General features: G+C 45.1%; 1 protein-coding gene across 9 annotated transcripts in view; it reads left to right on the top strand.

Annotated features, from left to right (window-relative positions):
- Window positions 1-14,004, top strand: part of ZBTB40 (zinc finger and BTB domain containing 40) — a 75,695-nt gene that overhangs the window by 50,342 nt on the left and 11,349 nt on the right. For all 9 annotated transcript variants that reach the window (XM_041765450.1, XM_041765449.1, XM_041765451.1 and 6 more), the window contains 8 exons: window positions 2,739-2,931; window positions 4,724-4,860; window positions 5,266-5,467; window positions 5,798-5,931; window positions 7,572-7,740; window positions 8,048-8,515; window positions 9,259-9,465; window positions 13,256-13,420. In XM_041765450.1, the coding sequence (XP_041621384.1) occupies window positions 2,739-2,931; window positions 4,724-4,860; window positions 5,266-5,467; window positions 5,798-5,931; window positions 7,572-7,740; window positions 8,048-8,515; window positions 9,259-9,465; window positions 13,256-13,420 (1,675 nt within the window). The remainder of the gene's footprint in view (window positions 1-2,738; window positions 2,932-4,723; window positions 4,861-5,265; window positions 5,468-5,797; window positions 5,932-7,571; window positions 7,741-8,047; window positions 8,516-9,258; window positions 9,466-13,255; window positions 13,421-14,004) is intronic.

The following is a 14,004-nucleotide window of genomic DNA, read 5'->3' as shown; positions in this document are numbered from 1 at the left end:
ACTAGATAACTGTATTTGTTGGTGCTATTGATTTCAACTTTGTGCTAAAAATATTTATATATCTGGAAGGAAGGAATAGGGACAGAGAACTTCTGTGGCATCAATTCTCAAATCTGTGGGAAGTGGCTTATGATTCGGGAGAGAAGATGCTTGGAAAGCAGTTGTAGGATGGCTGAGTGTGGGTCAGTTGTGAAGATGGCATCCTCCATTCTCTTTTTCTCAGTGATCTTAAATTGTTTTTTCACATAAAATGGGAACAATCTTTACTCTCAAAATTATATTTTATAAATTACATTTTTCCCAAAATTTTAACTCCTTTGCATTTATTAGAGAAAGATAATATACAAAATAAGATTAAACCTCTGGTTTCTCCTTAGGCTTAAGACTGAATGTAATTTCAGGCACTCCGTTTAAGTAAGTTGCTTATAGCTCTACAAGTTCCTGATTCCCTGTTTAGGATTTCATTCGATTACTCATTCAAACCTTTTCCTTATTAGCTAGATTGAATGTGTCCTTTGAACTGTTTCATTATCTTGGTAAAACAGCATTTATAGGAAGAGCCCAGACTCAGCCTCATTCTCTGCACCAAGACACCACACTGTCATTTTCCTCTGTCACTTTCAGTTTATTTGATGGAAAGGACCGAAGCACAAGAACTTAAATTAGTTATAAATCACAAAAACACCTCTTAGAATCAGGGTTCTACCGGACCTCATTAAGCTATTACTTCTCATGAAAATTGAAGCAAAAGAATAAAGCAGGAATGTAGAGGTGAATGTTGATCAAATAGCCACAGTGTTTAGGCGTTGTGTGGAACACTCACTCAGGCCTTTTAGAACTCTCTTCTGTGACAGAATGATGCTAATCAAGGCACGTGGCCCCTATGTATACATACCCTGGGGGGGTCCTATAAGAATTGGTAAACAGAAATGTCTTTACTTCAGGATTGGAAACAGATACTAAAATAGGAATTATGACAGTTATTGCTTACCCATACACTGTGCCCAGGAGTGTGCTGAGGATCTTTTAAACATTACTAAGTTCTTCCCTCGCAGGAACTTTACAAAGTCACAGATATTACCCTCATTTTAAAGACGAGGAAACAGGATGCTTAGACACTTAGGTGAAGAGCTCAGCCAGAGACACAGCTGCTGGGCACCAGTACCGGAGTTCAGACTTGGAAATATGGCACATTCTCTTAAGCACTGTGCATACAGCTGCCTAAGGGTATCATTACCCATCGTCATGTAAAGATCATATATGTCCTAGACGTTATGTCAGGCTCTACAAATAGCAACTTCACTTTAGGGGCTCCTAATAACAAGTGTGCAAGAGTTGGTATTGTTCTTTTCTTTCACAGATGAGGAAGATAAGGTTCAAAGAATGAAAGAACTCACCCAGGGTCACACCAGCTGTACATTTTAGGACTGGGGTTCCTACTAGGCCTGTCCAGCTTTAAAGCCCCCACCCACTCTTGACCGTCTTTGGTTGCCTCAGTATGTATCAGGTCATTGCTTAGGAACTGAGAGCACTAGATCAGAATGGATTTTATTTTATTTTTTTTTCAGCATGGATTTTAGATATAGACACTTTAATTTTGAATTATGATTCATTTAGTAGGAATCTAGTATATATTAGACGTTAAACAGAATGATTATGTTCTATACTGATGAATATGACAGCTTAATATATAATGTATGCGTTCCTTTCATATACGTAATGTAGATATTCCTTTCATATACATAAAACCAATTTGGTCTTATAGCTAAATTTATTTTTAAATGGGAGTTAATTTGATAATGGCATCCTCTGGCATGCTACTGTGACTGATCTGCTTGACTATTTCTCCTTAAAGCTGTCAATTTCCCAAAGGAAAGCTCAAAATTTGGTTACTAGGAATCTGTAAATCATATGTGTTGAAATAATCTCCCATAAGAGCCAAGTTATACATAGTTACTTGTGGCTTATTTGGAAATAGTCCTATTGTAATAGGAAAATATCTGTAAAATAACAGACATGTGTTTTGCTGGAGTCCGGTGCCCTCCTGACTCAGAAAATCCTCTAGCACACCAAGGAAGAACAAGGGGGTGGAAGTGGGGGATGATGACTGGAGCCGATGTGTGTGTGGAGCTGATAAGAGAGATCAAGAATACAGAATCTACCAGAAAAATTATCCAGAAATGTACTTTAAATCTATTATATTGGAGGCCACAGACTAATGTGTAGCATATCTGGGCATTCAAATTGCTATGAAAATTAAGCAAAAGGAAGTAAGATAATAGGATTGCCCTGAAATTACAACCTCTTGCCACAATCATGTAGTTATTGAACAGAGACTGGAAACCACTGTGACCGTATTCATTAATTGCCAGTCTGTTTCTCAGTCTGTGTCCGAACAAACCAAATCTGAAGAACCAGTGAGAGGTAGTCTACTTGCTCTGCCAAGTGGGCCTGTGGTAGGCATCTTCTCACAAAATGCAGACTGTTGGGGCACAAAGAGTACATACAGACCTGCAGTTGAGCAAGAGGGATTTTCACAGAGCTGTTTGTTTGGAGAAAACTTGGGCTTTTTACTGACACAGCACAAGGCAGAGACTATAGAGGAGGGGCTGGAGACTGTAGAGGAGGACCTGGGGACAGGCGCCTCGTCCCGCCATCTTGCTGGGCTCGCCAGTGGTGTGTCAGATGCACTTAGAAGTGCCAGTAACTGCTGTCTGCCTGATTGCTTGCCGCTGCAGGTGATCCTGAATTGCTGCGAGGGCGGAACACCCAAGGAGACAATGGAAAAGCTGCTGCACAGAATGTCTGAAGACAAGACTCTGACTGCAGAGAGTTTGGTAAAACTCCTTCAGGCTGTGAAACCGATGTCCCCAAACTTGGGCCTTCTGCTGGAGAATTTGCAAAAATTAGCCACTTGGCCAAGCACCACAGGTATCAGTTAATTGTCAGCTTTCTGAACTGGAACCTCTCCCACAGAAAATTTGAGCTTAGACACCCTTTGGGCTCCGTGGTGGGGAGATGAGATAATGGGAAGAGATGCCCTTGTGAAACAGAAATTAGCTGTCAGAAGTCAGTGATCCTCAGTAGTTGGGGAGGCAAGATCTGAAATCTGAGAACTGCCCTTATCCATCGAGCGCCCTCCTGATGTTTCTGTGCTTGGGGGGTTTGTGAGGGTGTGGCCTTCCCAGGGCCAGAGGCTGGCAGCTGGCCGCCAGGAATGCCGAAGGAGAGGCGGGCTCACAGACACATGAAGTCGTATTGATAAATACAAGGAGCAAAAACCCCGATCTTGATTTGCCCACTCCCGTGTGAGTGCTGTTTGGTTCTGGCAGTCCCCAGAATTACCCACCCCTCGTGTACGTACACACAGTCTGGAGGAATGAGGCCCTGTCACAGTTCTTAGAAGAACGGGCCAAGTCTAGCCAGTTCTCCCTTATCCCAGAGCATTTGAGACCAAGGTGGTTTTCAGAAAAAAGGTAGTTGGAAAAGGAGGGAACTTTCTTCTAGCTTATAAAAATAATGAATACCCATACAAACTTCAACAATTTATAAAATAAAGACAAAAATCTCAAATCCTACCACTTGATTTTTTCAGCATTAGCACATTGACATATTTTGTCACATTATTTTTACAGTGTTGAGAGATTCTATTGTATTTTAGAATTTTATAATTTCTTTCATTTAACAGTATAACCTAAACATTCTCCCCTACTTTCCAGGAAACTCTATAGGTCTATTTTTTGAAGGCTATGTGGTTTTTCTCATAGGGATGCATATCATGCATTACTCTTGCCCTGTTTAGGGGTGCAGGTAGTGTAAGGTTAGGGCTTCAGCTATCCAGACTACCTGGGTTTGTATCCTGACTTACTTACTTTGTAACCGTGTGACCCTGAGCCAATGACTTAACCCCTCCGAAACTTGTTTTCTCCTCTCTGATGAGACGGGGGTGAGAATAGTATCCATCACATTCATTTTTGAGGTGACTGTGAGATCATATATGTACAACATTTAGCAAATCAGAGGTCCTCAGTAAGTATTAGGTGTTCTCTTCCTCCTCCTCATCACAGGTTATGCAGTAACAAGTATCTTCATACACAGACTTTTTGCCTCCACAGGATTTCTTAAGGTATGATTCCCAGAAGCACAGTTAACTGGGCCAAAGAGGAAAATATATTTTTAAATATCTGTAAGACTAAAGGAAATGCCTGATAGTTTTTATTTTTCTTACTTCCAAATTAAATATCTCTTAAAAGAAAGTAACAGATTGGCTCAAAGGGCATATACACAGAAGAACGATGGGTCAGCTTCACTACTGGAGTCCTGACTCACGCCTGCCTGTATTTTGGATCGCCACATAGACCTTAACCTCAGGCTCAAGGAACAACAGCCCTTGAATCTGTATGCCTGAATCTCTTACAAGCACGCCTTCCAATTACCTCCCTGTTGAGCAATCACTAGCTTCTACCACCAGGCGCTGACTTTCAAAGTGTTAGTGGTTTTGTGACCCTGAAGCACCAAGTGATTGAGGGTAGACCAAAGGAGATACGAACACATATGTATGAGGCCCCAAGCCAGGAACCAAACTTGCCTTCTGGAGGAGACAGAGCACTTGCGTTATAATGCTCTTCCTCTGTCATTTATAACTCCCCTAATCTTCTGTAGGAGAAGCCTGGAAGGACATTTTGTTGTAGCAGACATTACTGTTTTGCTAATATCCTTGCAGTCCAAGCAAGCCCTGATGATTATGGGACTGAGCTGTTGAGACGGTATCATGAAAACCTCTCGGAGATTTTCACAGACAACCAGATGTTACTAAAAATGATACCACACATGAAGGGTTTAGCCTCTGGAGAAAGAGAGGTAAGAAAAAAGGGAAGAGGGAAAGAGGGTGGGTAAAATGAGAGAAGGAAAAATGATGAACATTATATACATACTTTAAAAAGACATTTATATTTTTACATAAATATACACATGCATCCGTGTGGAGAAATGCTAAGGGGTCAGTAGAGAAAGAAAAAAACAAGGTAATTTAATTTATAGGGCAGCGTGATAAGTTGGAATTTCTGCAGTAATAAGAAAGGCATTCAAAGGGAAGTGTGAAGAGCTTGGCAGGTATAAAAGTCTCTCAGGTTGAAAGGTGAAAGATGCTGAAAAACCCCTCCCCAGAAATATGTCCACTGTAACCTAGGGCTCAGATTTGCAGCTTTCCAGCTGCACTGGTAGCTAGGAAGTCCCTTACATGTGTTTTTGTGCCACATCTTGAAGGTCATGGAGAAGCTTGTGAAACATGACTCTGGCTCGAGTGGTTTCAGTTCTCTGATGTCAGCAGTTCTAGAAAAGCAGACTCTCTCTGCAACAGCCATTTGGCAACTGCTGCTGGTGGCTCAGGAGACAAAGACCTGCCCACTGAACCTGCTCATGGAGGAAATACGAAGGGAACCTGGTGCCGATGCCTTCTTCCGGGCAGGTAGGCTCCCAGATCTCCATCAGATCTTCGTCCCCGATAGAGAGGGGCGCCAAGTCTCTGGTGGTCATCTTCCACATCCCCACCATTGGAAGTAAGTAAGGACTGGCTTTTGTTCAAGGACGTGGGAGTTTGTTTGTAAAATATGCAGTAAATATTCTAGGCTTTTATTAATTATGGTCTGAGTACAGCCCATTTGCCATTTCCCCCACTCCCAGCCCCAGGAAGGAGATCAGTGAGTATTCTCACTGTGAAGAGTTGAGTTGAGAAAAGGTGAAGGAAAAATGGTGCTCGTAGTTTCACTCATGAGTTTTCAATCCCCCTTTCTTTCAGTGGTCAGCCCAGAAAGTGCGGTCTTGGAAGCCATCCTGAAGCATCGCAGACTGATCTCAGAGGCCGTCCGGCAAGGGATGGAACTCAAGTGCTTTACTCCAGAGGAGCAGCAGCTGGCAGAGGCTGTGAAGGAGGTGCGGTGGGGAGAAAAACTCATTGTTCCAGAGAGTTCTACCAGACTGATGCCTGGGACTGTCTCATTCCTAAGGGAGGCACCAGATTCTGCAGAGTGCCTATTGCCTGCGGAGCCCCATGCTGAGCTAACACTTCTTTGTTTTTTAATTCTCCCAACTCTGGGTGGCTGGTGATGTCATCCACATTTTACAGATTAGGGAACTCGGGCTCCAGGGGGTTCAATAACCTGTCTAGGATGCTCCACCTGGTCAGATTTGAAGCCAGGATTTGAACCCAGCCTCTGAACCCAGGCTCACGTGACTCAAACATAGATGTATTTCATTTGCCTAAACCTAGGTAAACTCAAAGGGAACCATGATACTATTCCCTAACATGTTCTAAGAAATAACTTCTTTCAGAGGAAGAAAAGTAAAATTGCTCTTATTGCATACTTTGTTCTGGTGTCTAGGAAGAGCCAAGATAAACATAGATAGAACAAAGCTTTTGCCCATATGGGGTAGCAAATAGTGCCAGCTCATTTTCTGTAAGGCTTCTCAGTGTGGCCAGCATCCCAGAAAAACCAGGTGGGGACTGGGGGGGATTCATGGATGTCCAGCCCAGGATCATGGGCATCGCAAGTGGGGCAGAATTATAAAGGGACTAAAATCAAACTATAAGTTCACCTATATGTGCTTTTTAATCCAAGTAGGTGTGGAAGGTAAATGGAAGGGCGGGCTTCTAGCACATCCACACAGGTAACAGCCCCACCTTGGTCTCTCAGATGGGAAGAAGGTGGCACGTATTTCTGTGGGGCTTCAGAGGAAAAATGCATCTGCTAGACTCTCTCCAGTGTGCCTTGCGCTTCAGAGACGGCGCTCCTGCGGTTGATGAGTTTGAGCCTCACTAATGAGTCTCAGGCCTGCCTCCAGGGACATCAGGTTTATTTAGATAGACTTGAAAAGAGCAGAAATAAAATGTCTTCCCAAATGAAAATTCCATTTGGCCATCTGTGGATGGTTTTGCTTTATTTTCTCAGTGTACAGACTCTTTCTGCTGATAGCTCTAACATTCTGAAAGAGGAGGGCTTTGAAATAAAATTCTTGGCCTCTTTAAAGCCCCTATTTGAACCTTCTTTAAAAAGCTGAGTTTTTTTCATGAAAGAAAATGTTTAAAAGGGTACATCTAAGTGTCTAAAAATGTGAAGCCACTGATCATGCAGAATTACTTCCAGACACTGAGACAATTATATATTATAAAAAAAAAAAATTATCTTGATCTTCAGGACAGAGCCACCAACTACCAAATCCTACAGCTTTCCAAACTTTTAATATTAAGATCTAGAAAAGTTCTTTTGGAGACTCCTGACTTCTGAGAAGATATTTCTCATAGAAAATGCCCAATATCTTGCTTTGTACCTTCTTTGTGTTTGCACGTTTGTCTTGCCATGTGCCTCCCTTTTCTTTTTTTTTTTTTTTAATTTTGCCAATTTCCCTGTTCTCTGGAAAAGAGGGTTGTCCACTACATTTATCACAAGAGATATAAACTTGTTAGAGATGGAGCAGTGCCTTCCTGAAATTAGCTTTTTTTCCCCCTAAGTTGAAAACTATGGAGAAAACTGCTGATATTAACCACAAACCTTTGTCTCATGGTGTTCATTTAGATTCTGAGCATTTCCTCTGAGACAGCCAGCCCTGAAGCTTCCCTGAAAGTAGTGCTGAGCAGAGCCATGGAAAAATCTGTCTCGGCCATTGAAATATGTCATCTCCTGTGCAGAATCCACAGATCTTTCCCAGCCCTGCAGCCTGTCATGCATGAGTTAGCATACATTGGTAAGGAGCAACATATACTGGTAAGGAACAGAGTGGGGTAGGGGTCCTGTCAGACCCACCGATTGGGTGGGCCGCAGTTTATAACAAGAGTTCATCCATTGCTGCCTTACTTCTTTGATATGCTCTTAATACCTAGAGAAGTCACAGGCATAGATGTAAAATGATGCTACGTATGTAAAGTGTGATAGCAGTATTTCTCTGGAGTTTTAGAGGGTCCCACAGAGTTTGCAGCCTTCTCTAAGAAAAGTTAGGAAACAAAGTGGAAAATACAAAAGTTCCAGAGCCATGCGATTTCTCTTGTATGCAGGCTTCCTTACTCAGGAAAGTGGAGGGAAGAAAGGGTGGAAGGTGAGCAATAAATTTCACTGTGAAGCCGACGACAGAACAGAGGAGAAGGTAGCCGAGCCAGCGGAGGAAGGCTGCCAGTCTGGGAAACAGAGCAATCAAGGAGAGACTGGTTCCTTGCCAGAGCAACAAGAGAAAGACACGTCTGCCTCCCCTGACTCTGCCAAGAAGAGCTTCGTCTGTAAGGCCTGTGACAAAAGCTTCCATTTCTACTGCCGTCTAAAGGTGCACATGAAGCGCTGCCGGGTGGCCAAGAGCAAACAGGTGCAGTGTAAGGAGTGCAATGAGACCAAGGATTCTAAGAAAGAGCTGGAAAAACATCAGCTGGAGGCCCATGGTGCAGGAGGAGAGCCCGATTTCCCAAAAAAGAAGAAGAAGAGGCTTCCAGTGACGTGTGACCTCTGTGGAAGAGAGTTTGCCCATGCCTCAGGTACTTTCAGGGTGAAGTCATTTCGGAGGGTGAGCATTCTGGACATCGTAGTTTGGATTCTAGGCCTTTCCTCTAGTTGTAGACATTAAGGGATACAGGTGGGCCTAGGAAACAGCAGGCTCCTACAGAGTCAGGACAGTGTTTTCAGAAGAGCATGAGCTTTGGAATCAGCTCTGAGCTTTAATTTCCCCATCTGTTAAATAAGCACCCTGACACCACCCACTTTTTTGAATTGTAAGGATTTAAGATAATACAGTTAAACACCTACGTACAGCGCCTACAATAGAGTTAGTACTTAGTAAATTGTGGCAATTATTATTCGCAACGATAACCAGCTATTTAACACCTGACTCTTAGGTTTCCATGTATCACTTGGGATGTGTAGTCAGAATTGTTTACCCTTGTCCCAGGTGTCAGATACACCTAGTGAAACATAAAAGTGAGTTTTGTTTCACAGTTCCTGGGTAGTGGGTCCTGTTTAAGAGAGGGGATGAGAAAGATAAACCCATAATACTTCATGCCTGACTCAAACAGGAGTGGGACCGAGGTGATTTAGAGTGCTGGGCAGTAGGTGATGAGCACCACGGTTGTGTGAGGTCAGAGTGAGCGTGGCCTGGTGTCCTGTGGCTCACACTGTGCATCTTCTTGGGGCCTGGCCTCAGACCATGCTGGTATGTATCCTCATGCTGGATTCATAGCACTGATTACTGGTGTCCCTCTGGCCCCCGGCATGGCTTCCCTAGGCATGCAGTACCACAAACTGACAGAGCACTTTGATGAGAAGCCTTTCTCCTGTGAAGAGTGTGGGGCAAAGTTTGCAGCCAATTCTACCCTGAAGAACCACCTTCGCCTTCACACTGGGGACCGCCCGTTCATGTGCAAGCACTGCCTCATGACCTTTACCCAGGCTTCTGCCCTGGCCTACCATACCAAGAAGAAGCACTCGGAAGGTAAGGCATGCAGAGTTTCCTCATTCTTCCTACCAGCTTTAGCTGTGTGAACTGCCTAAAAACCCATTTGGAACTAGGCATGACCTGTATCTCAAGTAGATTAAAAACAAAAAATAATGCAGTCTCTAGGGACACAGATGACCAGGAGTAGGTAGGTACACAGGCAAATAAAATGTTTCTGGTGAGAGTTTGGGAAGAGAGGCTAGCTAATGCAGGATTGTGACTTTAGAGTTACAGAATTGGTATAAAACTAGGAGTTCCTTGGGCTTTGAGGTGGAATTCAAGCCTGAGAAAAACCCTGGGTGAGCACCTGCTGCAGTTTGGGCAGTAGCGGCGGCTGAGTGATGAAGTTGGAGCTGCTGTGCTCACAGAGCTGATGGTCCAGGGCGTCTCTGGTGTAGAGACCGTGCAGTGTAGAGCCACTGGCGGCAGAGTAGGGAGTAACCCCAGTGAGATGGAAGGATGGCGGAGGGGTTTCCAGTCCGGTCAGAGCAGAGTAGGTGCATTGTCAGAGAGGGCTTCTCAGAGGACTTTCTGCCTTGTTTGGTACCTTTATGCGTAAGGAGGAATCCTGCTGTCATCTTACCTGGATTGTGGTAGTGGCCACCTACCTGGTCCCCTTGCTCTCATCCTCTCCCTAGGTAGTGCTTTTGGGACACAGGACCCTGTGGTCCTTCCAGTGCTAACCCACATCCTGTCATTTCTGTGCTCAAAACCTTCTTGCAAAGGCTCTTCACCTTGCTCGGTATAAAATCTGAAGGCCTAATGATAGCCCCACAGGCACCCTGTGACCATGTTTCCTAAGACCTTCCCTCCTACTCCTCTCCCCCACCCTCACCCTGATCTACCCACTGCAGCCTCCTTGTGAGGCCCCAGCCCTACAAGACGGGACCTCTGCCATGGGCCCTGCATTCTTGTACTTCCCTCTGCTTGGAGTGCTTTGTTTTCATCCCGCCTCATCTCCTTCGGGAATTTGTTCACACCTCTTCCCGGTGAGTCCTTTCCTGACCACCCTGTGGAAAATCTCAGCCCCAGCTCCAGTGCCCCTGCATCATTTTCCTCCACAGGGCTGTCATAGGATATAGTATCTATTTCATTAATTCCTTATGTTTCTAGTTAGCTCCCCCTGTTAGAATGCAAGCTCTATGACGGTAGAGCGATCAGTCTTCCCCCTGCCACTGCTGTTATCATTGGAACTGAGAATAGTGCTTAGCAATAGTAGACCTTCAGTAAACCTTTCCTGAGCGAATGAGTTTTTTGAGCACTATTACAGGCACCAGGGATCGTGTAAGCATACAGACCTTGCTTCCATGGAGTTTACATTCCTGTGGGTAAGAAGACCATAAACAAATAACTGTGTGATATAAATTCAGATTGTAGTAACTGGTATAAAGAAAAATAAAATGGGGTAAGCAGCAGGAGAAAGGCAAGGTTCTCTTATCATCAGAGAAGGCCTCGGAGAAGCAGGGCTTGTGTAGGAACCTGAGTGACATGGCAGTTGGAACCAGTGGGAGATTTAGAAGAGCACCATAAGCGCAGAGCCCCCTCCCAGGTGGGAATGAGCCTGACCTGTTTGAGAGGCCAAGAGAAAACTAGGAAGGGCCAAAGCAGAGTAAACAAGGGAAGAGTGGTGAGAGGGAAGGCCAGAGAGGTCGCCAGAGGCCAGGTCTTATAGGGCCTTATAAGCCAGGATCAGGACTTTGTTTTTTGTTGTTGATGTTGTTTTATTTTGTTTTGTTTTTAGGCTTTTGGTTTTTATGCAGAGTGTGCCAGTTTCTATTGCTGCTGTAACAAATTACCACATGCAGTGGCTTAAATCAATGCAAATAGGAGCACCTGGGTGGCTCAGTTAGGCATCTGCCTTTGGCTCAGGTCATGATCCTAGGATCAAGCCCCACATTGGGCTCTCTGCTCAGCACATAGCCTGCTTCTCCCTATCCCTCTGCCTACTGCTCTGCCTACTTGTGTGCTCTCTTTGTCAAAACAATAAAATAAAATCTTAAAAAAAAATAAATCAATGCAAATGTATTATCTTGCCACTTTGGAGGTTAAAGAACCAAAAGAGGTTTTTAACAAGGGAAGAGTCATAGTTTTGGTGAATGTGGTCCTTCTGGAAGGTCTAGGGGAGAACTGATGCCTTGTTTTCCCATGCTTCTAGAGGTTGTGTGCCTTCCCTGGCTCATGGCCACACTCTGTAACCTCTGTTTCTCCCATTGTGCCTCCTCCTTTGACCCTTCTTGCTCCTTCTTCCAGAGACTCTGTGGTTATGTTGGGCCTGCTGGTATAATCCAGGATAATCTTCTCATTTCAAAGTGCTTAAGATAATCATATTTGCGAAGCCCCTTTTGCCATGTAAGGGAACATATTCCCAAGTTTTGGGGAGTTAGAACATGGGCATCCTTGGGGGCCATTATTCTACGGCAGGAAGCCATAGGACAGTTGTGAGCAGAGGAGCAATAGGATATGACATGTGTTTTGGAGTTAATTCTGACCACTCTCACCAGTAATTGGAGTAAGGCAAGAGTAGTGTTCACAGAGAGTCAGGGAGGGCCAGTTGTCTGGTGTGGAGGTGATGGAGCTCCCAGCCTGAGTGTACCAGGGGCGGTTGTCAAATGTTCAAGTTTGGGGATATGGCATTGAAGCAGAAGTGATGGGACCCAGGTGGGTGTAGGTGTGAGGGGAGAAGTTAAGGGTGGCTGTGGAGTTTCTGGCATGAGCAGCCAAGTACATGGCCCTGCTATTTGCTTCAGTGGAGGAAACCAGAGTGCATGGGGGTTGTGGCCAGTCTCGGGTACCAGGGATGGCGTCTCAGGAGCTCTGTCCAAGGTACCAGTTAGACCTCCAGGCAGAGGACAGGAGTAAGAGATTGGATGTGTAACTTCCTATTCTAGGGGAAGCTGGGAGCCAGAGAGAGAACTGTGGGCTCTATCAGAGTACAGATGGTATCTGAGCTCTGAGATAAGGTCATTTACAAAGGGAGGATAAAGAAGAAGGCCAAGGGCTGAGTCCTGGGCTTCTGAATAATTTCAGCTCTTGATTCTTTGAAGAAACCCTTTTTTCCCTAACAAAATCTTATTTCAAAGCCCAATATGTAAGAAATGAAAATGATGTTGATTGCTCTAACTGAAGTAGGCCCGAGGATTTGGGGGATCTGGACCCTCAGCTCACTGATTTCTCTGCTTCTCTGCTGGCCCATAAAGGAGCCTAGAGCCTGATGGTTTCTTACAAATGCCAGTTTTCCAGCCTCGCTCCTTACCTCTATTTCCCAATATTCTTTGGTGGTCTGGTCATTGTATTCTCATTATGTGCATGAGAGAATAGAGAAGCCAAATGATTTATAATAACTTCATAGCAAGTCAGCAGGGGAAGGCTTCCCTTTTCTGAATCCCCGTCTGTCACCTCTGTGTGCAGTCACGATTCTGCACAGCGTATGTGGCAAGGGATCCAGACCTGGGAATTTCTGGGCATGAGGATATATCTGTTTCCTGGGAGTGGAATGAGCTCTTCCATACTTGGGGTGGCCTGGTTAACAGATGGGTAGTCTTGTGTGTGAGAACTCTGTCCTTATTCCTCAGGGGAGGGAGCCCACACTGTGTGATCAGCTGTGTGTGAGGTGCCATCTGATAGGAGAGCCCAGACCTCTCACCCAGTGTGTTACAAATTGCTTGTGGTTTTAACGCCATCTCCCAAATAATATTCTCCAATATGTGCCTTATAGTGTGATCTTGTGTTTAGGAATGCCATATATGTTGGCACTGTTTCTAATAAGGAGACTCGTGTGTGCTTCCAGGGAAGATGTACGCCTGCCAGTATTGTGATGCTGTGTTCGCCCAGTCCATTGAGCTTTCCCGCCACGTGAGGACCCACACTGGGGACAAGCCATATGTCTGCAGGGACTGTGGCAAGGGCTTCCGGCAGGCCAATGGCCTGTCCATCCACCTGCACACGTTTCACAGTACGTACTGAGATTGTGGCTGTCAGGTACTCTGCACCAGGCCCAGCTCTGGGAAAGCGTGTAATGATCATGACAGAAGTTGTCACTCCACCAGAGCCAGGCCCCAGTTGGTGCCTTCCCCTCCTCTGTTCACCTACAACACCGAGTCCCTCGTTCCTATTTCACCATGTCATTGTGTAACGTCCAGGCTGTTTCCTTATCTCCTTTTTAGCCCACCTGGCACTGCTTGGCTGACAGAGGCAAAGTATGCTTGAAGGAGCGTCTCAGTAACAGGCCACAGAGCATCAGCATATTCCCATTAGTCCACGGAGCTGCTCTTCCCATGCCCCCACCTTCCCCACTCATCTGTATCCTCCCCGCCTTCCCCATAGGAGCAGCTGGATGCTGTCTGCGTTCATGTGTACTATCGTGAGTGGTCTCTGCTCGCACTCCCCTGAAATCCTTCTGCCCAGCGTTCTCTCCCTAGGGCCCCTGTAGCCACGCAGTGGGGTCTGCCCCCACCTTTCTCTCCTTCTACCAGAACTGATATAGACAAAACACACTTCTGTTCGACACACACATAGGAGGGGAAGAAAACTGTGCAT

The sequence above is a fragment of the Vulpes lagopus genome, chromosome 8 (genome assembly GCF_018345385.1).
Source record: "Vulpes lagopus strain Blue_001 chromosome 8, ASM1834538v1, whole genome shotgun sequence".
Lineage (NCBI taxonomy): Eukaryota > Metazoa > Chordata > Mammalia > Carnivora > Canidae > Vulpes > Vulpes lagopus.
This window is presented reverse-complemented; position numbering and strand designations above follow the sequence as displayed.